Genomic DNA, 25,916 nt, shown 5'->3' with positions numbered 1-25,916 from the left:
AATCACATTTTTTTTTCTCTTATCAAGCCTCGTGTTTCATACTCTGTACTTTTATAAGGATTTGAGTATAGCTACGTACCTTCTACCTGGACCTTTAAAAAAAAGTACACTATACCTAGAGATAAACTAATGTTTGGTCTATAAAGTAAACTCCCTTCATTACTGGCTATTAGCTAGAAATGTGATATGTAATTCGCCCTCTTCCTTCTCCATAGGCTGAAGCGCAGAGCAAAGTAGACAAAAAGAGAGACAAACTTGAGAGGAAAGTCTTGGATTCTCAGGAGCGAGCGTTTTGGGATGTACATAGACCCATGGTAAGAGAGAGAGAGAGAGAGAGAGAGAGAGAGAGAGAGAGAGAGAGAGAGAGAGAGAGAGAGAGATTTTCAAGAATATGGCAAGCGCTGTATCTGTTTTCCTCTATGTCAGCCTGGGTGTGTCAACACAACAGAAATCGACATCAAGAAGGCGTGTCGGATGAACAAGCCCATGAAGTCCTCCAAACACCTGGCGGTAGGGGTGGCGGGGGGCAGGATATCACCCTCAGTCTCCGAGGCGGACCTAACCAACCCCGTGGAGTCACTCAAGCATGACATTGATCTGCTGAAGACCAGAGTGGACCGGTGTAACTTCAAGGTGTCAAAGGCAGCAGAATCGTGAGTCCATGACTGAAACTTTTTTTTCTTTTTTTCAAAGCCTGAAAGGTGAAAGGTTCATCAGGCTTGCATGTAATACCAACAAGATCAAGACGGCGTGGCAAGCGGTGCAGTATGTAGCAAACTGTACTATTTGCTGTGATTGGTAGGTTATAACAAAACTAATACATGTTGTAAGTAATGATAATTACCATGGACATAGAATATATTATAGTGCAACATAATATACTCTGCGCAAGGATGAATTTATATCATATTTCCACATAGATGAAATAGTAAGTTATTTTCAAAACCCATTAATGATCAACTAATCACCGTCCTTCAAATGCAAGAAAAATTGTTGAAATACATACCAGTTAAGTTTGGTATGAATATGGAGTTTTCAGAACTAAATAGCTAGATGTCATCGCTACTGCAACATGAGCTAAAGTAATGTTATTGTAAATCCCCATGTACATGCAGATGCATAGACTGAACTCATTATTATGATACTTTTAAAATTCTTTATCGACTTTTAATTATCCCTTATGGATAATTTTGAGAGAAGTTGGTCAAAACAATTATATTTTTCATGATTATCTAGCAATACTATTATTATTGTTTCAAATACGACATATTACAAGATTAAAATCCATCGATTTAGACAAGGGAAAAATATAAAATCAGTCTGTACTATATGAATATAACATACAAACTCAATGAAAATAAAATTGCTTGTACCACTAATGGGCGGAAGCCTAACAGCGCTTTTCACATATGAAGTATGCCTACAGGCGCTATAGGCCATAACATGCAAAAAAAAAAAAAATAAATAAAAAAAAAAATCTTAATATATGGATATAATTATTTTTGTGGGAATATTAGCATCCTCGCGAGGTGGGCACTAAAACCAGGGTTATCATTTTTTGGGCATCACCTCAGTTAAGTGTACTAATCTCATCACTTTTAAGGTTATTCTAAGGTAATTAAATGTTTAGGTGATTCCGAGATAATTTAAGAATCCCAAAGGCAATTCTGAAGTAATCGGAGTACAACTTGACGACACCTGATTACTTCCCGCCAAAAGCACTGTTAATCACCCTTAGAGGAAGGATGAGAGGAGAGGCTATGACGTCACAAAAGTGAAGTGTTTGGTTATTGCATGGACATTGATTATTTTAAAATGGTGGGGGAACATGAGGGAGAGGGCGAGCTAGGAGGAATTTACTCTGAGGGGGCGAGTATAGAGCAAAATTTGCTAATTTTCGAGACATTTTGAGGCCACATGATGTATATGTTAGGCACATTATAATATACTTGTGCTATTTGGAATTTAAAGATGTTTCTTGTGCTCTCTTCTGCTTGTGCTAACATTAACTAAAGGCAGGTTCACACGTGCCAATTTCCGACTGATATTTTACGTAAGTAGAGTTTCCGACTCAAAATCGGTGACCAGTGACTGGAGAAAGCAGTCGCAAAACAAGATCAACATGTTTGTCTTGCTAGTCCATCTGCAACTTTATTTACCGCTTAACGTCACGGAGTAAGCTTTGAAAATGTGGTCTCCAGATATGGAAAGGAAGATATTAGAGGTGGTGAGGGAAAAAGAACACATCTGGGATCCCAGAAATTAATTATACAGAAAAAAAAGAAAAAAGAAAAAAAGCTTGCGCAAATCGTCGTTCGACGAAATAACTGCCACTCTACAAGAAGTTTCCCTCAATACAGGGTGGTGTTGGAGGTGAGGATTGAAGACTTGTCAGGATTTAATTTGATCGGAATTGTGCATAGTCTTCTTAAGATTAACAATTTTCTTATAACAAATGTAAGCTAATTTAGAGTGTGGTAGACACTCCTTTCTTTTCTTCTACATAGCCAGGGACGTATCCACAGGCATTTTCTTTTCTGTTGACTCTTCCGGTACGCCAAAAGAAGAGCAACCACAGCTTGAGCATCGTCACTGGAGGATGACATCTTGGTGGTTAGCTGTTTGTTTACACTCACTTACCGCCAAGGCGCCAACTAGTCGATACTTTCCAGGGGCTACGCCTGACACTTTCCGACTAGAAGGGATGAGTCGGAAACCCAACGTACGTAAAATTTCAGTCGCAAATTGATACGCGTGAACCCGCTGTAACAGTAGTATTGCATAACTGAAATTATTGTGTATGTTAAAGGCAGATTCACGTGCCAATTTGCGACTGATCTTTTACGTAGGCAGAGTTTCCGACTCATCATTTCTAGTCGGAAAGTGTCAGACGTAGCGCCTGGAAAGTATCAACTAGTTGGCGCCTCGGCGGGAAATGAGTGTAAACAAACAGCTAACCACCAAGATGTCATCTTCCAATGACGATGCTGAAGTTGTGGTTGCTCTTCTTTTGGCGTACCGGAAGAGTCAACAGAAAAGAAAATGCCTGTGGTTGTTGAAGATTTGCTAATCCTAGGGAAAGGCGTGGGCCTTCACTGCTCTGATGACGGCCCATAGAATGCCTGTGGATACATCCCTAGCTATAAGATAACGTACCACGAGTTGTCTCTCTCGCCATGCACATATTTTTTCCTTCTTTTTTTCCCCTTCAAAGTAGCTATCTTATATGTAAATATTGTTGTCTGGTATATCAGATACTCTACATATAATGCTATATCAGTGTCAGAGATGAAAAGTTTAGTAGTGTGAATCCGCCTTTAAGCGGGATTCACATGTGTCAATTTGCGGCTGGAATTGCAAGTCGGTAGTTTCCTATTCAATATGAGTGCCTAGCGACTGAAAAAAGTCACAAAACGAGACCAACACGTTAGTCTTGTTTAGTCGATTTGCGACTTTGTTTACGTTGTGACGTCACGGAGAAAGGTTTGAAAATGTGGTGTCAATGTAGAGAAGATTTTGGAGTTTGGTGAGGGAAAAAGAGCACAAATGGGACCCTTAACGTGAATTCTACAGAAAAAAAAAAAAAAAAAACGGAAATCAGCATCGGCGTTCGATGAGATAGTTGCCACTCTCTGATGACTACTTCCCTCTATGCAGGGTGTTGTTGGAGGTGAGGATTGAATACTTGTGATGATTTGATTTGAACGCAATCGTCATTGCCACCAGAGGAAGACATCTGGTTGGGTAGTTGTTTGTTTACATTCACTTCCCGCCAAGCAGCTGAAACTTTCACTGTGCATGATTATTTGGTGTTAGGAAGTGCAGTCCAATCTCGAAAGTCGAAACTATATATTCATTAAATAATCAACAGGAAAGGTTTTTTTTTCAATACTTCTCAGCTTCTCCATGCGTGTAGACACCATTCATGTACATAATTATTTATAGTTTCCTTTCTGAAACAGAAGGTTAGGTTTCCTTGAATAAGCCATGTGCACGCTTATGTAGCATAGTTCAAGGATTTGCAATTCCTGTTATTCTGTTTGTAATTTTCACTGATTTTCATAAAAGACACATATGACAGTGAAATATGGTTATACACATCCTAAGACTTACTTTTTTTTCACAGGTTTATCAGTTACTGGGAGCAGTATCAGGAATATGACCCGTTCATCACCCCGACAGACCCTCCAAACCCATGGGTTTCTGATTGTCCAGATTTCTGGGAAGCAGAAAAAATTGCGTAAGTATTTAAGACCAGAGTATTTTCTAAGCTTCCCGTCAGTCTCACTGACACACACACACACACACACACAAAAGTATAGTTCCCGCAAAGATGTGTTGAGACGTGGAACAGTTTGAATGAAGAAGTAGTGTCTGCAACGAGTGTGCATAGTTTAAAAGAAAGATTGAATATGTGTAGATATGGAGACGGGGCCACATGAGCATAAAGCCCAGGTCCTGTAAAACTACAACTAGGTAAAGACACACACACACACACACACGCCCGGTAGCTCAGTGGTTAGAGCGCTGGTTTCACAAGCCAGAGGACCGGGGTTCGATTCCCCGGCCGGGTGGAGATATTTGGGTGTGTCTCCTTTCACGTGTAGCCTGTTCTCCTAGCAGTGAGTAGGTACGGGGTGTAAATCGAGAAGTTGTGACCTTGTTGTCCCGGTGTGTGTTGTGTGCCTGGTCTCAGGCCTATCCGAAGATCGGAAATAATGAGCTCTGAGCTCGTTCCGTAGGGTAACGTCTGGCTGTCTCGTCAGAGACTGCAGCAGATCAAACAGTGAAACAGTGAAAAAACACACACAAAAAAAAAAGTGTGCCACTGGAAAGTAGACATCTTTCTAAGACACTTTTCTTCTATACACTTTCCCTTGCAAAGTACTCATTCAGTATTAATGCTAATAAATAAGTTTTGTGCAGAACATGAAAATCCCCACATTAAGTTAGGTTAACTGTTAGCTTAGGTTAGGTTTAGTTAGAATGCATCAATGGTTTTATATGTGTGGAACACGAAAATTTCTGCATTTAGAAAATAAATTCATAAATCTGAATTTTTTTTTTTTTAATCTATGGAATTTTTTCCAGTGATCAGGAGTGCTTATTTAATGTCTTTGGCATCGAAATACAACCATTGATGCATTCACTATTACTTATGTCAGACTGATATCCTTCTAGATACTTATCAAATTTAGAAGATGCACTGCAATGATAACTCAGTGAAGGATCTCAAAATACAATTTACACAGACTACCTAATTAACTGAACATGGCAGAAGAAAGAATGTTCTCATGAAGGTCTTTGAGGCTGTAGCACCATCATGCATTCACCACCACTTTCACTTATCCATATCTTGTACAACCACTTGTTTTTTTCTTCCATAGATATCTCTTCCCTATATTTAATGTTCTTATACTATCCATCCTTTCCATTCTTGGATTCTTGCATCTTCAACATAAGATTAACTTATTTTCACCAATCTTTCTATTCTTTCTACATCCACGGACAATCATAAACACTGATTGTTCTGTTCAGTCATCTAACTTTTTATCATAATTTCTTAATTTATACTACATGTCTTTCATATCTCAAAAGATATGTTTATATTTCCCATACAACCATTTTGTTTTTCACTTGTAGCTCATTCACCAGACAGCATAAGAAAAATCATGAATATGTTTTTGAAAATTGGCCAATTTATTTTAATGTTTTTCTTTGCCTAGAAAATACCAATAATTTGTGTAATCATATTTCAATTATGCTTTATCACTTAGCTATTCATAGATAGTGATTATGTTTCACTGTACATTGTAGAAAGGTGCAGTGTTTTGTGATGATGCTAAGTTGATGTGTGTGTGTCTGTTTCAGCAAAGAAATCCCCAGTAAACGGGTACGGAGATGGGCCTTCAGCGTGCAGGAACTCCTCAAGGATCCTGTTGGACGAGAACAGTTTGTTAAATTCCTTGAAAAGGAATTCAGTGCAGAAAACCTAATGTAAGAGTTTGATTATAGTCTGTAGAATTCACTTCAATATATATTGACAATATGAGAAGTGTACACTATCAAATTTGTAAAGTGAAGAGAGAGAGAGAGAGAGAGAGAGAGAGAGAGAGAGAGAGAGAGAGAGAGAGAGAGAGATAATATTCATATTCATATAAATCCTAGTTGTAGATGCACTGTAAGAATGATAGAAGCATGGTCTAATGTTCTTCTCTGGTGATGGTTAGAAGTATATCTTTTTTAACATCACATGCAAAAAAATTCTTGTACTTTTTTCCTACATTTTGTTTTTCTATCTTCTTGTGCACCTCTTTTCTTTCCTCTTTCCTTCACTTTACAAGCCTGGGTCATCTTTTAGTGGTATGCAGCATGTGATGCATTCATGTGTTTTTGTTTGTCTAGGTTCCTTACTGCAGTCCAGGAACTAAAGTGCCTCCCACAAAAGGACGTCCATGACAAGGTCCAGGCCATCTGGGATGAGTACCTTGCCCCTAATGCCCCTGTGCCAGTGAACATCGACTGCAGGTCCATGAATATTACCAAGAAGAACATGCAGAACAGAGATCGGTGGACCTTTGATTCAGCAGCTGTGAGTTATCTGTTAGGTTCTGACTGGGAGGATCTTATATACACTTAACCCATAATGTATGCATTTTAATAGATATGATATCGTTATAAGCAAACTTGTTATAAATTGCTGACATTTCAGTTAATCAATTTATGTGGTATATTCATTTGTTGCAACAAAATAATGCAGTACCATTATTGTCTGTATGTTTTTTTTTAATGGTCTAATAGTTTATTTGCTACTTTTATATCTAATAATTAAAAATTAGTCTTTACAATTAACTGTCAATTGGTATTGGTGTCTCTCTCTCTCTCTCTCTCTCTCTCTCTCTCTCTCTCTCTCTCTCTCTCTCTCTCTCTCTCTCTCTTCATCCATCTATCTATCTGTCTATCTATCTATCTGTCTGTCTATCTATCTATCTATCTATCTATCTATCCATCTGTTTATCTATGTATTTTTCTTTCTATATTACTTATCAGTTGTTTATTTTATCTGTTAACTTAACAGAAAACAAACCTGGTATTCCCCTTAAAGAATTCCCTCACATGTTAGTCTCTGGGTCTCCAAGGGGAATAGATATTATAAGAATGTTGCATTATATTATATATATATATATATATATATATATATATATATATATATATATATATATATATATATATATATATATATATATATATATATATATATATATATATATATATATATATATATATATATATATATGACTATTTAATGGTTGGTGATATTTCAGGCACACCTTTATCACCTCATGAAGTCGGACAGTTATTCGCGGTATCTGCGTTCAGAAATGTACAAAGAATTCCTTAGTGGAGGCAGAAAGAAGGTGAGTGTCAAGCATTTTTATGCTGTTACTGTTACTATGATGACCATATCTAGTTGTTAACACACTTTCAGAAATTAGGAAATAAAATTTAGTTATAAAAATTGTTTACTGATCACATATCCATTATTTGAAGTGCTCAGTATCACATGTTGTATATATTGGGTATTATATATGCAATCTGATCTTCACTTTAGGACAAATTGATGCCTAAGATCATGAGTATTTTAAGAAGTACTAAAGTGAAAAGTATAAATTGTTGTTGATGGACATGCACACTCACTAATCACATTCACCTATCATAGTACTATTTCATCGGCTAAGAGTCTCCTTGCATAGCCACTCATAATACAGTAGCTTATTTCATCACTTCATTACTTTTTATATATCACAGATAAGAGTTATTCCCTTTAACTACTATTTCTTATTGTTGCTCTTTGCTGATAAACTTCTTATTTCTTATAGATTACTTTTTTGTCATCTTCAACTCACACTTTTATTATTTATGACACTAAAAACTCCTGTAGCATTTAATCCTGGCTTTGAAAAGTCAATTTGGACAATTATAATCACATAATAGCCATTTATTTTAGCAAATGCCAGGTCAAGGTAGTACAGATAATCTCACCATCTCTGCTGCTCATAATGACTTTTCTATTTGAGTCTGGTCATGAAAATGCTGAAACTTATAGTAAAAATATTGAAATGATACTTTTATTCTTATAGAAATATGAATTGCAAATGCAAAACACACTAAAGTGGAGATCAGAATGTGAAGTATGAGCATCAATCATCATATGTACAATAAGCACATTTTGTTAAGCTTTGATGATGCTTGCCATTTGTAAGAATTTGTACAAATACCAAGTCCAGTCAGCATTTCACCATCACTAACTTATTAACTAGTTAAATAAGTATTAGTATAAGTAAAGACTTATACAATTTACTGCCATGAACAGGTGCATTTAAAATGCTAGTTTGTGTTCTATTCATTGCAAATAGCCTCTACCACTCATCAGATACCAAACACCCGTTAGTTATGAGACAGGTGTGGGTGCTGGCTGGACACAGGTCTGTTTAAAAAATAATGAAAGGTAAATAAAAGTATGTGTTGTATTTGTAATTATTTGAATATGTTTGGAATCAGCACATCACTAATAAGTTAAGTATGGAATGGTTTGTCATGTCTCACTTTAAAGCTAAGGCTTCACAAGCATGTTTTGGTTTCTCTTGGCCTTACACTTTCAAATAAGGACTGAAAACTCACTAATGACAATACAAATTACTATCAGAAAATACTGCCATGATTATCGGTCTTGAAGTACAAATAAGTAATGAACCTTATCGATAAGAAATGGATATTCTATATGACAGGTGTGCAGGCTTCCTTCTCATGGTTTGGTTACAGCATCTCTTTCAGGGCAGAGGAACAAAGCAGTATGTTACAGGTTTTTACATTTATTGAGTACACATCTTATGCATATACTATGTTAAGAAAACTGTTCCATTCATTGTTTCAATTGTTGAAAAGCATTGCATCTGCTGAATCATCAAGTTAAGTATAAACTGGAGCTCAGATTAGACTGTAATTTTTATTATGAGACTAGTTAATGTACTCCAGATTTTTTTTCTTTTCATGATCAACCACAGACCCATACCACAATTCAAAAAAGCTTGTAAACACAAATCAAGGGAAAACAGCCTACATATGGTACAAGGTTTTATATTCCTTTCTTTTTTATACTTATGTACTATGTATTTTGCTGATTACCAACATCATTTGCTTTCAAATTTTTTTTATTATAATTCTGTTTTTCATGTATAATCTAAGTACAGGGTGTCCCTAAAAATTTGACATTATGTATTTTAGATTTCCATATTGGAATGAATGTGGTGTAGAGAAATTAAATTGTGAATGTAACAAGTTTTCTTCAATAAATTTCCAAGAAAATTCTTTGAGATAGTAATTTTACAATGTTCTGAAGTTATTACCAATGTTCAATGTGTTCTCTTGTGACATGCCAAACATCAAGTCAGTAATGGAGTTCGTGTCACACTCGCTGCAGCATGTCTTGTGTAATGGTCTTCAGAGCCACTGTAATTTTCTCCTTGATTTTCTCTAGACATGTAGGAAAGGATGGGACACAGACCAGTCCTTTCACATAAAACCACTGAAACAAATAACATGGTGTAATGTCAGGTAAGCATGCCGGCCATTTCAATAAATTATTTCAATAAAATTACTGCCATGCAGAATCTTTCTTGGAAATTTGTAGTATAAAACTTGTTATGTTTAAAATTAAGCCTACTAAATTTTAATTTCCCTCCACAAAATATAAAAAAATAATCAAGTCGATATGGAGATCTCAAATGTCAAATTTTTAAGGATATAATTGCCTCACATGGATATCAACTTTGAACACCATTCATTAGTAGTACAGTTTTGCAGTGATCTGCATTCTGTACCAGAGTGAGTATGGGTGTGTGGTCATCTTTTAAGTTGTGTACATACTGGATGTCCCCTTAGCTTAATCACACCTTAGTTAAAGTGCAAAATATGAGTTACTGAATTCATTTTATTCTTTCAATTGATAGTAAATGTTTTATATAATTTACCATATGATGTTATTTTTATTATTCTTTTTATGACAGTATTCTGTATCAACATTCCAACCTTTGAATTACTAATCTTTTTGCTTTTTATTGACCACTCAGTTTTCTGAAATTCTGTACCTACTGTAAACAAACTATTTTGTTTCACTTTATATGATAGTTTAAATTTTTTTTCTAGTTAAACTCTATGCTTCATGATTTAACTATATCATGCCTTTATGAGAAAAAGAGAGACTCATGAAATTTATTCTGAAAAGGTAGGTTATATATACCTGGTAGTTTTCATATAATTTAGTCTATGTATACGTTGGCAAGTTTTATTATTATCATTATTATTATCATTATTATTATTATTATTATTTTTATTATTATTATTATTAATAGTAATAATATTATTATTATTAATATTATTATTATTATCATTATTATTATTATTATTATCATCATCATCATCATTTTACTCTAATTTCATTAACCAATAGATTTGTTTTATAGTATGCTTTAAGTATGAGATCATCCCGTACAGTAATGTTGTGTAGATAAGTTTACAAACCATATAGTTCCTTTTATATAATACAGTACTGTATAACGTACAACTTGTCAGATCTAGAACTTAACCTTGTGCTAACTTTGGCATCCCATAAGCATAGTAGAAAATGGCTGACATCACTGCTGTTGTGTCAATATTTGCATTGTATTTAAGCTGCAGATCCACCTTTCCACATATTATGGCTGAATATGTACATTTCAGTAATTGCTTCACCTCACAGACTCAATTGTGGCACCATTGATCTTGGTTCCCCTACTCCTTCAAGGCATCAGGCTCACATAGCAGCAAAAGACACTGCATAGCCTGGTCATTAGTGCTGATAAAAAGAAAAAAAACTGCTTGATCAGTGCATAATGCATTAAACTGCTAACACAATGCAGTGATAAAGAAAGACGTGTGTATTATCATCGTATTAACATCTTCTGAAGAATGCCTGAGTTGTGAAATCATTACATATAGGAAGACTTGATATTCTTCATATGAACATATCAGGTGTTTGAAATCACTCATAATTTTACTTCATATTATCTTTAGTTGGAATTGGAGGCAACAAGCAAAAGGTTATTTATTTTGTTTTTACTAATTTTGAGAGAGGGATGATATAGTACATACATTGCATTGTCCCTGAAAATCTCAAGGATGATACTTGTACATCAAAACTGATCCAGATAACTGTAGAAATGATGTGCAGAGTGGATATGTTGGCATTTTATAAAAAATGTTATGTATGTAATATATGATGAAAATTGCAACAACATAGACATAGGATGATACTATTGTTTATAACAGTTTAGATTATTTACTCAAAAAACTAGAAACACTTTTTTCCCATTGCCCACAATTCTTATCCTTGTTTGTCTTTCTTAGACTTCAGTGAGGGGAATCAGATCAATAGTACACTTCAGCAAAGGAAAGGATGCTCCCCCACCATCCTAGTAGTGACTGGAGAAGTACACTGCATGCCTTCTAACTCCCCCACCTGGTGAGGCTGTGGTGTTGTATGCCTGTCTAAGGGTCACCATCATGGCCATTCAAGCATGTGTAAACCAATAGATCATAGACTGTCACAGTGAATGTAGTAAGCACCCCATGGTTCTCCTCATATGTGTGGCTTTATATGTTCTTGGTGGCTAGAGGTAAGTATGTGCTTGAGCCACCAAGTCAGATCTCAGGAGCAGAACTGAAAATGACAATATCTTCCATAAATAATGGTATTTCATACTCAATGAGAATAAGGTTACTTTATGGAGCAGTCAGTTCAGTTCTTGATGGTGTATATATTTAAGAAATTATTGATAATATATATATATATATATATATATATATATATATATATATATATATATATATATATATATATATATATATATATATATGTATATATACATTGACATGGAGAGTTGGCACCTAGACACTTACAGCTAGGATTGCAAGATGATCCCAGGGAAGTACATGATGATGAGGGATAAGAGGGGCACTGCAGCCTGCTACTCACCCTTCCCATGTCTTTCCTCTTTGTTACAGTTACAGAAAAGTGCAGTTGCACTCTGCCCTCTAAAGACAAACTTTGCACTTTGTAAACATACATATTTAAACATCAAAATGTTCACTTATGTTATTTAAGATTATCACTAGTGTTGGAGTCCTCATCTACTGACAATCTGAAATCTTCCCAGGTTGCACCACTTTCAAGAAATTGAGTTGAGGTGTCTTGATACTTCCTCCAGCTTCCCATTTATTAACTTAAGTAATGAATGTGGTATCAAATCTGATTTCCGAGCTGTGAAACATCACTTAACTCCCTCCATACCTCATGAAGGTTGCTGATAGCATTCCTTTTTCTATTTCTTTTTATGTTTTCTCTTTGTGTATTTTTGAATTGAAACTGGTTTATACTGTTACTTAATTTGTTTCTATAGACCATAGCACTGAATCTTCAGAATTTTCTGTTTGTCTGAGGGTTCATTGTTACCCTCTAACCAAATTTGCACATGTTTTTCTCTTACTGGACTTCACCAACTATGGTAATTTGTTCTGTTAAACTTCCAGTGTGGGACTAATTTGGACTCATTTTCCTTTTGACATTTTTACATTTCAGAGCTTAATTATTCAACAATTACTAGGTGGCTGAATAAGTTTTAAACTTTATCAGTGACCATGTCCTCAGGGCAAATAATGCAGCACCTTACCCATATTCCTGACCACTTTTCCATATCCTGTGCTATTGCTCCAGTTCTGCATATTGGAGGTGCTTCTGCTAAGTAGTGGAAGGAGAATTAAGAAAACACTATTCAGAATTCCTTTGTGATTACTGTTGGTTCATTATATGCTCTGCATAGGACTTGATGGAAATAAAGTAATAAGTAAGTAGACATTTCACACACTTCTCAAATTCTGAAGCTTAGTTCCTTTCATCTAAATTTCATGCTGTCTCCTTAAATTCATGTTATGCTGTCTCCTTAAATTCATGTTCCATACATTTCTTCCCAACATCATATCAAATCTTTCCCACATCTTGTCAAAACTTCAATAATAGAAAAATGTCAAAGTTACCAGATCTAACAATCACCATTACAATTTTATCCAACAGTATCCAACATTTTTTCATCATCTTTCTTTACTCTTTTAACTAAGTGCTACAACTGTCATGCTTTCTGCCTCTAATGCTGAACTTTGCTCAGAGTATTAGTTGAAATTCAACATTGAATTACCCTAAACTTGTTCCTCCTTCACCTCCATTCTTTGATTCTATTATACCTGATATCGACATTTTGACATAGTCCAGTATTAAATTTCTATTACCAAACTAATGATTTCTATCTCTGTGCTTATATCTTATTTTTTTTCTTGCCTCACTGCTTCTCTTTTCTTTAGCTTCCATAATCTCTTACTCTTTCAGACTTTTCATTCAGTGAAATTATGTTCTTTCTATATCCCTTTAAATTTTTGCATATTTGATACAATATTCAATGTCTTTCTTAGTGCTTAAGAGTCATCAGTTGGCTTCATTATTTCACACTATGATTTAATAACATAACTTTATTGACAGTGATGCTCTAATGGGTCAAATTCTTTGTCCTGATGAGTTTACCTTTCATTTTTTATTTACCAAATAGCCAACTAGTTCATAAAAAATGAAACAATTAGCAGAGAGACATCAAAGTGCTTAACTTTTAATATTTCTTTAATTTTGAATGGGATAGGTGAATAGTAATAGTATATGTATTCAAAACTTAAAAATTCAGTCTTAACTATTTACATGGAATTCTTCCCAACAATTATTTCCTCTCTTCAGTGACACTCAGTTGTCTTTCTTTACTACAATGAATATTCATGGATTGGTATTTGATAGAAATTTCAACTAGAAATGTTGCATTTCATGTTTTGCTAGAATACCATCCATGCATTTGAGAGTTCTTTGTCCTCTCAACCAATTTTCATCCCCCAAGATGCTAACCATAAAGAATCAATTTCTCCTCTTGTATGAAGTATGCATTGCACATATGGAGGTTGGTCTTAGTGAATGGACTTTATCATGGTAGGGTATAAAGTTTTTCACGTATGAAATTCCCATCCTTTAATTCATTCTTTAATTCATTGTTTACTACTCTTTAAGGGAACCAGCATTTCGAGTGGGCTTGTTTTTTAATATTTTGTTGCCATTGGCTGGTTCTCTCTTGCATACAAACAAATCTTTCACCCTCTATCATTATTGTATCCCACTATATATTGATGGTTACTTTTCTTCAGAAGTTGATAACTGCATGCCTCTTCTCTTTTGCTTTCTCTCACTTCTTATTTTATTCATCGTACTAATTTTGAAACTTGACCAGTATCATCCTTTCATCACTTTTACTGTACAGTGAACTGTTGAACACAGCCTTTGTTTCTCTATCTTGCTAGAACTCCTTCAAAAGAGGACTGTCGAGACACCTCAGGAACTAACCTTGTTATCTTTGAACACTATAACAATTTCTTCTTTTTTGGAAGTAATAATTGTGGACATTTTGAAATGTTTCATTGTCCTTGTCTCCTTTACATGTAACAGAAAAATATTTAATTTATTTTAGAGTTAGATACCCCTTTTTTTTTATTATCACTTGAACATTTCTTTGACTAGGCATGAGTAATTTGGAGCATGTTTGAAGAAGATGTTTACATATGTGAGCTATTCAAATGCATATTGGGGAAAGATATTTGTGTATTCCTGTAAATTTTGTCTTGTCAATTTTACAGCAGTTTGAGAAATGAAAGAATTTTATTTTGATATTGTATTCCATTAGATGTGTTGATGCTCTTCCTAGTGTTGAAAATTGTGTCTTCAGCTCAGGTCATTCCTTTAGCATACAGTACAGCAGTGCTCCAAACACCATGCAGTGCCATCAGGACTAATATGATTGATAATAAATCCAGCATATGACATCCATTCTGCCCTTTTCTGTGTGGCTATTCCATAGTAGTGAAAAGAATCAATCTCATGTATATTATGTTTATTGGTGCACCAGGCAACTTTATTCTCTTTTGGAAAGGGGAAAAAAAAAGAAATGCATTATATTAAAAAAAAAAAAAAAAAAAAAAATCACATAGGCTTCATAATTTTCTGAGCTGTTGGCAAATGCATGTTATGTTTCAAATGATTGGCAGACATTTGTTGAAGCATAATCTTTGCAGCATATTTTTACTGATTTTTAGTAAGATAATTCCCTTAATTTTCCTTTTTTATATACTATACATGCTATACATTTGATAACATTGATAAATAAACCTTAATTTATCAGTATCAGTATAATATGTAGTATAGACACATGTTTGATATCTAAATTATAGATAAGTATGTGACAAGAATTTTGTGATTAATCTCTAGTTAACAAATTGATAACATTACAGACAAAATTTACATGACAATATTTAAAAATGAAATACTTCTCCATGCACACTCACACATGTGCACATGCATACACAGACACCTACATCTATACACACACACACACACACACACACACACACACACACATTATATGTACTTTAATTAGAACATTTTCTTTCAGACTGGAAAATCCTTTATGATACCCAAGCTGTCAACACTCAATATTGGGACTAACAGTTAGCCACATCACAAAATGTGAATATGGGTGGTGGTTGCATCAGAAGCTGCATGGACCCTAGTGTGTGGGTTTGAGCAGATGTCCTCCTGTAACAAGGATATAGACATGTCTGTGGAAGGTATACACCATTTGTACAGCCCAAAGAAAGACAACACTCTTGCAGCATACTGTGCCTGTAAGCTGTTGTATTGCTGTGGTGCCCACACCTAGTCAGTGGCTGTCTTAACTTATTTTCTTGCATCAGTGAATGAAAATTAACATTTGGCAACCCTTGCACATGTAAGGATATATTTTCAAAGTTCATTGATGTAATACAATTAATGTCATCAAGACTGCCAAAGTGAGAGTGCTTGGCTGACCATATCATTTATGTATGGTGTAGCTAAATGAGTGAAGTAGGAGAGTCAGGCATGCACATGGGTATCCTTCCCATAATTATAAGTATATTCAGTTTCCCGTGATAGATGCAGCATCGAGTGACATTGTTGTAGAAAATCCTTGTGGTTATCCTGTTTTCAGCTAGACACAAATTGTCTCAGAACATTAACTGTATTTGTGATCATCTAATAGTGAAGTTCTTCACTATTTTAGTCAATTTAAATAAGGGAATTGTCAAAATTCTAAATTTAAGACATTTCTTATACATAATGTTTTTGAATATTTGGTACTTTGGAATTTGAATGATACACTTGTTTAATTAGTAAGAGCAGTAACATTTGTGAAATCAGTAGGAGATCAATGCCAAACTAGAATGTCAAAATTTTATAGTAATGGCATTGCAAAGTACATGGTAATAATGTCTTTCATTAGTGTTGGTTTTGTTAGAGGTACATGAAGTATCTATATTGTGATGACTGATAATGAAATTGTTTGTAACCAAGTACAGTATACCTTCTATATATTTGAATTCTGCATAGTGTTTTTCTATATATCATGACACCCTCAAATAATCCATCCCTATTTCTTTATAGTTTGCAGTCAAAGCCTTTTTGTATTGCAGTAATTATGCTAATGTTATTATTAGTTTTATATTGCTTGCTGCACTTGTCCTCACATAATAAAATACCCCCTCTTCCTACTTTTCATGAAGGGCAATTAAAGCTAAAATTCTTAAACTAAAGGGGCATAGTGTCCTTGCCCTAACAGTGCTATTATGAAGATAAGACTCATGTAATATGTATTTTTTTTTCTGTGTCTAGGCATCCCTCATAATTGTTTCCATCAGGTTGCTATAGTAACTTGAAAGTGATAATTATCATCATAAGTTATTACCACTTCCATCAAGATTTATTATTCATTATTGTATGAAGTGCTTGCTAAGTGTGGAATGTCTCATTGAAATGAAAATAATAATTATTTTGCCATAAGTATTATTCAATGTATGCTTAAATATTTATATATTATATGAAAAAGATAAAATTTTACTGTGGGGAACATATTGCTGCTCATCTTTAGGAGACAAAATGTATAGGGCAGAGTTTCAGAATTATTAAGTAAAGACTTTAGTTCAATGCGAACAATGCATAGTTGAATTCTCACTCTTTCATATTGCTTCTCACACATGTCCCACCACACCCCTTGCAGTCCCACACTCACAAACCTTACAATGCCTTACCCTATGCTGTGACAACTGCATGGCTGAGTACAAGCTGCATATAATGGCTTTACTATTTTTCCTTCTTTGTGTATGTGTGTTATTGATATCTATGGATGCCCCTTTTTATATGGAAACAAATAGCTCTACTATATATATATATATATATATATATATATATATATATATATATATATATATATATATATATATATATATATATATATATACTGTGATTACTTATATCACAAGGATTCTCACTCTAACTCTTACAATGTATGGAAGGTATACTGTATGCCCTCAAACCATTATCTTCAACCTATCAATCAGAGAATTGATTCAAGATGAAAATATATCTATTCTTCACTTTTCAATCTTATCAAGAGATGGAAATCATTCTCTTAATGATGTTTACCTTGCAAAATCAATCAACTAATCATCAACACAGAGGGAGTGCCTGAAAAAGGTTAACTTGAGATTCACAATCAAGCCATCATGAAAATTTTCACTACTGAAAGGTGCTACAATATTGCATTTACTTGCATGCATATCACTTGTTTGTCATGAGACTTCATGATGTTTAATCTGAAGTTTAGCATTGTCTAATAGATGGACAATTGATTGACTTAATTAATGGCAGTGATAAAGGTGAATTGCAAAGGAATTGATATCACAATTGTCACAATAAAAGATGAATTGTTAATATTTGTAATAAGTTATTGACTTATAAGCTGTTGACAACACAGTGAGTATTATGAATCACTCATAGGTGAGGGTAATTTATAATGTCACTAATGAAAGACAGAAACATGTAATTGCTGGCACAAAGAGTCTAGCAATATATCACAATGTCACCGGAGAGACTGGCTCCTCAGGCTGTGTGATGCAGTGAGAGTAGGAGGAGGAAGCTGGTCTAGTCCAGTGGTCAGTTTGGAGTCTCTTTGCCAGTCACAACCTTATTTATTTTCTTTGAGCGGACCAATTTTATCATAGATTTTTAATATCGGGGCTGTAAGGGGGACTATAGCAGGATTGAACAGTCTTCTGTAATATGATTTATCACATATTTTATCTTATCCTGTTACCTACAATCACATCTCAGAGACCTTGATACTTTTATAGCTTATTTAAGAATCCTGATTGCCCAGTGTATTGATGGTCTGCCTTGCAGCTCTTGTAGTGTTCAATGTTTTGCAAATATTTCTGCAGTGACTAACCATCAATTAAGATTGCTACTTCACAGGGTATAAGATAACAAGGTAATTGTAAGCACTACTACCACTTACTTCTCTTTCAAATAGTGGAAATGATGAAGAATCTAAATGGTGGTGCTTTCTACACTATATTATGTATAATAAAGATGACTATCAGGCAAAGGTATCTTTGCAAGACATCAGGAACAACACTTGTAATCAGTTCATGCAGTTTCTGGTGTCTTTATAGTGTTTCTGTTATGGAAATACATAAATGTAGACTGTAGAGTTTCATATATATTTTCTTTCAATATGTCTCAAGGTTGAATTAGAGATTCCATCCAATAATACTCAAGTTCAGAAATCCAATTATCTATTATTTTGTGGTCATATTAAATTACTAGTAAAACTTTTTTAGATTTTTTGAGTTCTCATTGTTCCGAGTGATCTCTACTACAAATTATTTTGATGTGAGACTCATTATTTATTTGAATATTCACACAATTATCTAATAAAAGCATATGTAATCAATTCCAAATACATAGATAGTAGGAGAGGCAAATTTGCATATTTCTGGAGGCTGCTATTTGCTCCCTTTGATGAAAAGCCTCCAAATATACAGTTGGGCAAGTTATGATGGACCAAAGTTATCTTTATCTAAATCTAAAGGGAATTTTATAGTTCAGTTAATAAAAATCAATATGGTATACTATACAAAAATTCACAACAATCTTTATCTTTTGAGAAGGAATACTAGTATAATTATAATTTCTAATGAAACACACCAATGTGAACTAGACCAAGCAGTGGATGACAGATGACAGAGCTTCCTTGGGGGCTGTGTGTGATGGCTAGGGTTAGCTGAACTTTGTATGGCTTTTCACATGAACAGTTTTGCTATTCTCTATGTTATAATGTATGTAGCAACATTATGGAAGCAAATTCTGTACTCTCTTGTATTTATCAGCATTTTGGAAAAGTAAACAAGGCACTTTGTATTATGATAAAATGTGTATCAGTTCCTCTGATACCTTTCTTATGCTAGAAACATATGACATACACATATTATTAGGTAGGAAAAAATTCATCTTTAATTTAATTATTGAAGTCATTGATGGAGTTCTCTTATGGTAGCACTCTGCAGTATGAAAGGGTGTTTGCTATATCCTTCAAAGTATCATTGATTAGTTGTTTGCCTCTCCTATTGTATGCACACACACACACACACACACACACACACACACACACACACACACACACACACACACCGGTGTGTGGTGTGTGCCTGGTCTCAGGCCTATCCGAAGATTGGAAATAATGAGCTCTGAGCTCGTTCCATAGGGTAATATCTGGCTGTCTTGTCAGAGACTGCAGCAGATCAAACAGTGAAACACACACACACACAAACAAACACAAAATTATAGTTTCTCGCTACGATGTGTCGAAACGTGGAACAGTTTGAATGAAGAAGTGATGTCAGCAATGAGTGTGCATAGTTTTAAAGAAAAATTGGATAAGTGTAGATATGGAGACGGGGCCACATGAGCATAAAGCCCAGGCCCTGTAAAACTACAACTAGGTAAATACACACACACACACACACACACACACACACACACACATGATTGGCATGGAAAAAATGGATAGGGAAGATCTGTGTATGTGGAATGAAAGAATGTCGAGAGGCATGGGAAAAACTAAAATGGCCACTTATAGGAGAGATGAAAAATATAGCTTCCTCATAGAAGGGTGGAAGCATGGAATAGTTTAGACGTGGAAGTGGTCAACGCAAGGAATATTCATGATTTTAAGAAAAAGCTGGACATTAATAGATATGGAGACGGGACAACACGAGCATAGCTCTTTTCCCGTATGTTACAATTAGGTAAATACAATTAGGTAAATACACACACACACACACACACACACACACACACACACACACACACACACACACACACACACACACACACACACACATACACACACGAGAGGTACTGGACAACATGGAAAGGAACTGAAAAGGAGTGTTTGCAGAAGAGACATCAAGAAACAACTTTCCTTACAGAAGCATAACAGTGTGGAATGAACTTATTGATGAGACTGTGTGTACCAAGACAATTCATAAGTCTAAAGAAAATTTGAATAAAATCAATATGGAGACAGGACAGCATGAGCCAGTATGGCTCTTATCCTGTATCTCAAACCAGGTAAATAAACACACACACACACACACACACACACACACACACACACACACACACACACACACACACACACACACACACACACACACACAAATATTGGATACGGTTCCTGGAGGATCATAAGTTATTATCGGATCGCCAATTTGGCTTTAGGAAAGGGAGGTCATGTGTAACAAATCTACTAAGCTTTTATTCAAGAGTGGTTGACAAGATACAAGAGAGAGAGGGATGGATGGACTGTGTATATTTGGATTTAAAAAAAGCTTTCGACAAGGTACCTCACATGAGACTGCTATGGAAATTAGAGATTTATGGAGGACTGAAGGGAAAACTGTTAAAGTGGATGGAAAACTACTTGAGATGGAGGGAGATGAGAACGGTAATAAGGGATGCAAAGTCGGACTGGTTGGTGGTGGAGAGTGGAGTCCCACAAGGTTCAGTGCTGGCACCAATACTTTTCCTTGTCTATATTAATGATATGCCAGAGGAGTAAACAGTTATATTAATTTGTTTGCGGATGATGCGAAGTTGTGTAGGTGTGTGAAGAGTGAAGAAGATTGTGAAATTTTACAGGCAGATCTGGATAAGATTTGGGAGTGGAGCAAGAGGTGGAGATGGAATTTAATCTGAGCAAAAGTCATGTAATGGAGATGGGGAAGAGTGGAAGACGGCCAAGAGGGTCATATAAGATGGGTGAAGGAGTAGTGTTGAAAAAGGTGGAAAAGGAAAAGGATTTGGGAGTGATAATACAAGACCATGGGCAGTTTGAGGCTCATATTGACAAGATGTTTGGAGAAACATATAATTTGATTAGAAATATTGGATTAGCCTTTCATTATATGGATAAAGATATGATGAAGAAATTAATTAGTACGGTAATTAGACCAAGATTGGAATATGCTGGGGTGGTTTGGTCCCCTTATAAAAAGAAGCATATAAGGAAGTTGGAGAGATTGCAGAGAATGGCAACAAAAATGGTTCCGAATTGGCAGAAATGACCTATGAGGAGAGATTAAAAGAAATGAATTTGCTTACCTTGGAACAAAGAAGAGAAAGAGGAGATTTAATACAGGTTTATAAACTGTTGAACGGACTGGATGAAGTGGATAATGAACAAATGATGTTGAGAGAGGAAAATTTAAATAGAACTACGAGATCGCATAGTAAAAAGATAGCCAAGAGAATATACTTGAAGGATGTGAAGAAATATAGTTTCCCACAGAGATGTGTGGAGGTGTGGAATAGTTTGAGTGAGGAGGTGGTGTCAGCGAGAAGTGTGCATAGTTTTAAAGGAAAGTTGGATGTGTGTAGATATGGAGACGGGGCCACACGAGTATGATACCCAGGCCCTGTAAAATTACAACTAGGTGAATACAACTAGGTGAATACACCGCGTAGTGTAGTAGTTAGCATGCTCGACTCACAATTGAGAGGGCCAGGTTCGAGTCCCGGTAAGCGGCGAGGCAAATGGGCAAGCCTCTTGATGTGTGGCCCCTGTTCACCTAGCAGTAAATAGGTACGGGATGTAACTCGAGGGGTTGTGGCCTCGCTTTCCCGGTGTGTGGAGTGTGTTGTGGTCTCAGTCCTACCCGATGATCGGTCTATGAGCTCTGAGCTCGCTCCGTAATGGGGAAGACTAGCTGGGTGACCAGCAGGTGACCATGGTGAATTACACATACACACACACACACACGCACACACACACACACACACACACACACACACACACACACACACACACACACACACACACACACACACACACACCCTATCCAGTAACTATCCAAACACTTCAGATGTTATAAACATCACATTAAATTTGAGAATTTGTATCATTGAAAAGATTTCCTATTATAATTTTTGTATGTAGGTCACTGGCATAATGTGTGGAGTTAACATTATTCCCCTATTCTTTGATTCTTTGACACATCTACCATACATGTGGCAATATGTGTTCTGTGTATTTTGACCAAACTAGCACCCACATATCACAATGATTCCAAGAGGTCACAAAACACTGTCAGTACAATCTGTACAGAGTTCTTATAAAGATATATATATATATATATATATATATATATATATATATATATATATATATATATATATATATATATATATATATATATATATATTATTTTTCCCTGAAATTAAAGAAAATTCCTGTTGATCTAAGAAAGAGTTTTTGGACATTGGAAAATTATAATAATTTATGACTGTATGAGGCCAATTATGAATGTATAGGTTTTCACAAATTTCATAATTCAATATTCCTCTTGTTTCAAAATATGAAAGTAGTATAATCATTTATAAAGCCAGTTAATTATTAAAATTTAAGTAATTATATGTTATTTCTACAGGTTTCTTTCACTTTTCACAGTAACCACAAATAAATGCTAGAAATGTTGGTGGTTGGAAAAGAGAAATATACCACATGTATATTTGAGATCAAATGGGTAAACTTTATATGTTAAAGAAACTCAACCTTTTAGTACATTCATTATTCCTCCAACCAACCTGTAACTGTAGCATAGAGAGTTAGAGATCTCTGTTTCTCACTTATTATCACTTTCTTGCTACAATTACAGTATATATTATTTTAATTCTGGAATAATTAGTTTTTTGAAGATGTTACTTAGTTTTTTTCTCTATTGCATTATTTTTCACCATGTAGACTTTCTTTGAAGTAGTGTAAAGATTGGTAAGATGTAGGGAGAGTTGGGTGACAGTGATCTTATTTGGGGTATATCATATACTGTGATTCTCTTTTTAAAATAGCCAAAGGTACTTTGTCTGTAAATATTTTGTATATTAGTTATGTATGCTTTCACAACAAACAGATAAATTTTTATATTTTTACTAATAGCATGAAATGTGCAGTAAGCACAAAAAAGTATCACAAATCTGCCAAAACTATCAAAAAACAATTGAGGTATTTTTACTGTACTATTAATGTGATGTGAAGTTCTGAAATGCAGTGACAATTTCTTGTAAAAGTTATATGTATATACTGCACTTGAAGTAAGAAATGCAGTCTCATTGCATTACTTGATTGTGTAATGATGACGATCAAAATTGTAATCCTTTGTTGTCATAATCTTTGTAAGGATGCTCTAAAACCCAGAATGATCAGCTCCTTCCTGGCAGGATTGGACTCCAGCAATTTTGGTAGTAATGTGTACTTTTTTAGGATACTAAATTGAAAACCATGAAATTAATTTATGGAGTATAGCTTTGGAATATAGGAGTGGATTAATGGAGGAACATTGAGCATAATAACTCTATATTAATAACCAAAGGTGGTGAATGCCTAATGTACTTAGAGAAACTCAGAAATATTTGCAAACCATTTGTCCCTCTTGTGTAGATAGGCAGTAAAAAAAGTCATTCATATAGATTATAAAATTATGAGAAAATGAGGCTCTTCTGGAACAACTGATAAATCATTACCTTATTGTTGACATCATGAAACTAAATTTTCATTTTATGCAGCTCATTTTCTCATACTTGATTACAATCTGTGAGAGGAAGAGCAGTCAGAGTATTGGATGATAAGATTTTGTTAAGTAAGCTGTGTAATCATCTAAGAGCAGCTGACTACTCTGTCCCCTTATAGTCACCAGTTGACCCGTCATCGATGCCAAACCTTCTCTTGTCATAATAGATTTACTTTAAGTTTGTAGGAAAAGGACACAGATGAATATATATGTATATATATATATATATATATATATATATATATATATATATATATATATATATATATATATATATATATATATATATATATATATATATATATATATATATATATATATATATATATATATATATATATATATATATATATATATATATATATATATATATATATATATATATATATATATATATATAAGTGTGAGTGAGTGAGTGAGTGAGTGTGTGTGTGTGTGTGTGTGTGTGTGTGTGTGTGTGTGTGTGTGTGTGTGTGTGTGTGTGTGTGTGTGTGTGTGTGTGTGTGTGTGTGTGTGTGTGTGTGTGTGTGTATATATATATATATATATATATATATATATATATATATATATATATATATATATATATATATATATATATATATATATTATTAGAAAAGCAACTTCTAGTGCAGTATAAGGCAATGATTTAAAAACATATTGTTTTATAGTTGACTGCCACTTGAGTATACTTTGTTTATTGTATATTGAATTAATAAATTATCAGTCTTATTTATAAATGACAAAGTTGTTCTCTATAAGAATCAAACTTATAATAGCATTTTTATAATAAAATAATTGCTTTTCTATGGCCTAAATAGTACTCAACCAGTCTAGTACAGCTTCATATAGATGACCACTTGATCAGATATAATCTTAAAAACAGTTAATCAGAAAATTATGTATTCCAGATTTCCTCTGACAAAATTTCAGCCTAGAAACCTATTTATGCACATGAAAAGTCAGTGTTGTTCAAAAGTACCTATATACATTGTTATATGTGTGTACTTTTTCCTGTTTTATATATATATATATATATATATATATATATATATATATATATATATATATATATATATATATATATATATATATATATATATATATATATATATATATATATATATATATATATATATATATATATTTTTTTTTTTTTTTTTTTTTACTTATTTATTTCATGACTAATCTATCAATCTACACTCTTACCAGCTGTTTGCATAAAGACCCAAAGAGATTTGAATCATGTTCCTCTGCAGAGTCTTGTCAGATCATAAGAACACTTAATATTAAAAGGGTTAGTATTGTCATTAAGATGATGGACTTTTTCATCAAATCAAATGGTATAAGATTGTTTTGAAGTAGTCATAACTGTAATAGATCCTTACATCTGAATTAGTTAGTTTATTCTTAAGGCCTCACAAAGTAAGTACACTGAATCACACCTACCAAGTTATTGAATGGTAAGCAGACACTCGAGTCAGGGATTTGTTGTTCATGGTCCCATTTGGTAATCAATATCATACATGTATGAAAAGAAGTGTTTTTGGTAACTTAATAGCCATAGAATCATGTAATTCTGGAATACCTTTGTACCCCAGTCTAAAGTGAAAAATGATATATATATATATATATATATATATATATATATATATATATATATATATATATATATATATATATATATATATATATATATATATTTTTTTTTTTTTTTTTTTTTCATTTACACATTTTAGATT

The 25,916-nt window shown here is 34.1% G+C and overlaps 1 protein-coding gene and 1 long non-coding RNA gene across 6 annotated transcripts in view; one reads left to right on the top strand and one right to left on the bottom strand.

Annotated features, from left to right (window-relative positions):
* LOC123517697 (regulator of G-protein signaling 7-like) overlaps positions 1-19,479 on the top strand; it is a 73,008-nt gene extending 53,529 nt beyond the window's left edge. For 3 of the 5 annotated variants that reach the window (XM_045278054.1, XM_045278052.1, XM_045278053.1), the window contains exons 7-14: positions 216-314; positions 427-653; positions 4,127-4,240; positions 5,872-5,997; positions 6,406-6,592; positions 7,326-7,418; positions 11,446-11,560; positions 15,627-15,660. In XM_045278054.1, the coding sequence (XP_045133989.1) occupies positions 216-314; positions 427-653; positions 4,127-4,240; positions 5,872-5,997; positions 6,406-6,592; positions 7,326-7,418; positions 11,446-11,514 (915 nt within the window). In that variant the 3' untranslated portion in view covers positions 11,515-11,560; positions 15,627-15,660. Of the gene's footprint in view, positions 1-215; positions 315-426; positions 654-4,126; positions 4,241-5,871; positions 5,998-6,405; positions 6,593-7,325; positions 7,419-11,445; positions 11,561-15,626 lie in introns of all 5 variants that reach the window. The other 2 variants (XM_045278056.1, XM_045278055.1) reach the window with 1 other exon arrangement.
* On the bottom strand, positions 8,527-11,869 carry LOC123517699. Its single transcript, XR_006678545.1, has 2 exons — positions 11,558-11,869; positions 8,527-9,586 (listed from the first exon to the last, which is right to left on the bottom strand). It is a non-coding gene; the product is annotated as an uncharacterized LOC123517699 (long non-coding RNA).
* Positions 19,480-25,916: the final 6,437 nt, after the last annotated feature.

This window comes from Portunus trituberculatus, chromosome 42 (genome assembly GCF_017591435.1).
Source record: "Portunus trituberculatus isolate SZX2019 chromosome 42, ASM1759143v1, whole genome shotgun sequence".
NCBI lineage: Eukaryota > Metazoa > Arthropoda > Malacostraca > Decapoda > Portunidae > Portunus > Portunus trituberculatus.
Note: the sequence above shows the minus strand (reverse complement) of the source record. Positions and strands in the feature narration are given on the sequence as shown.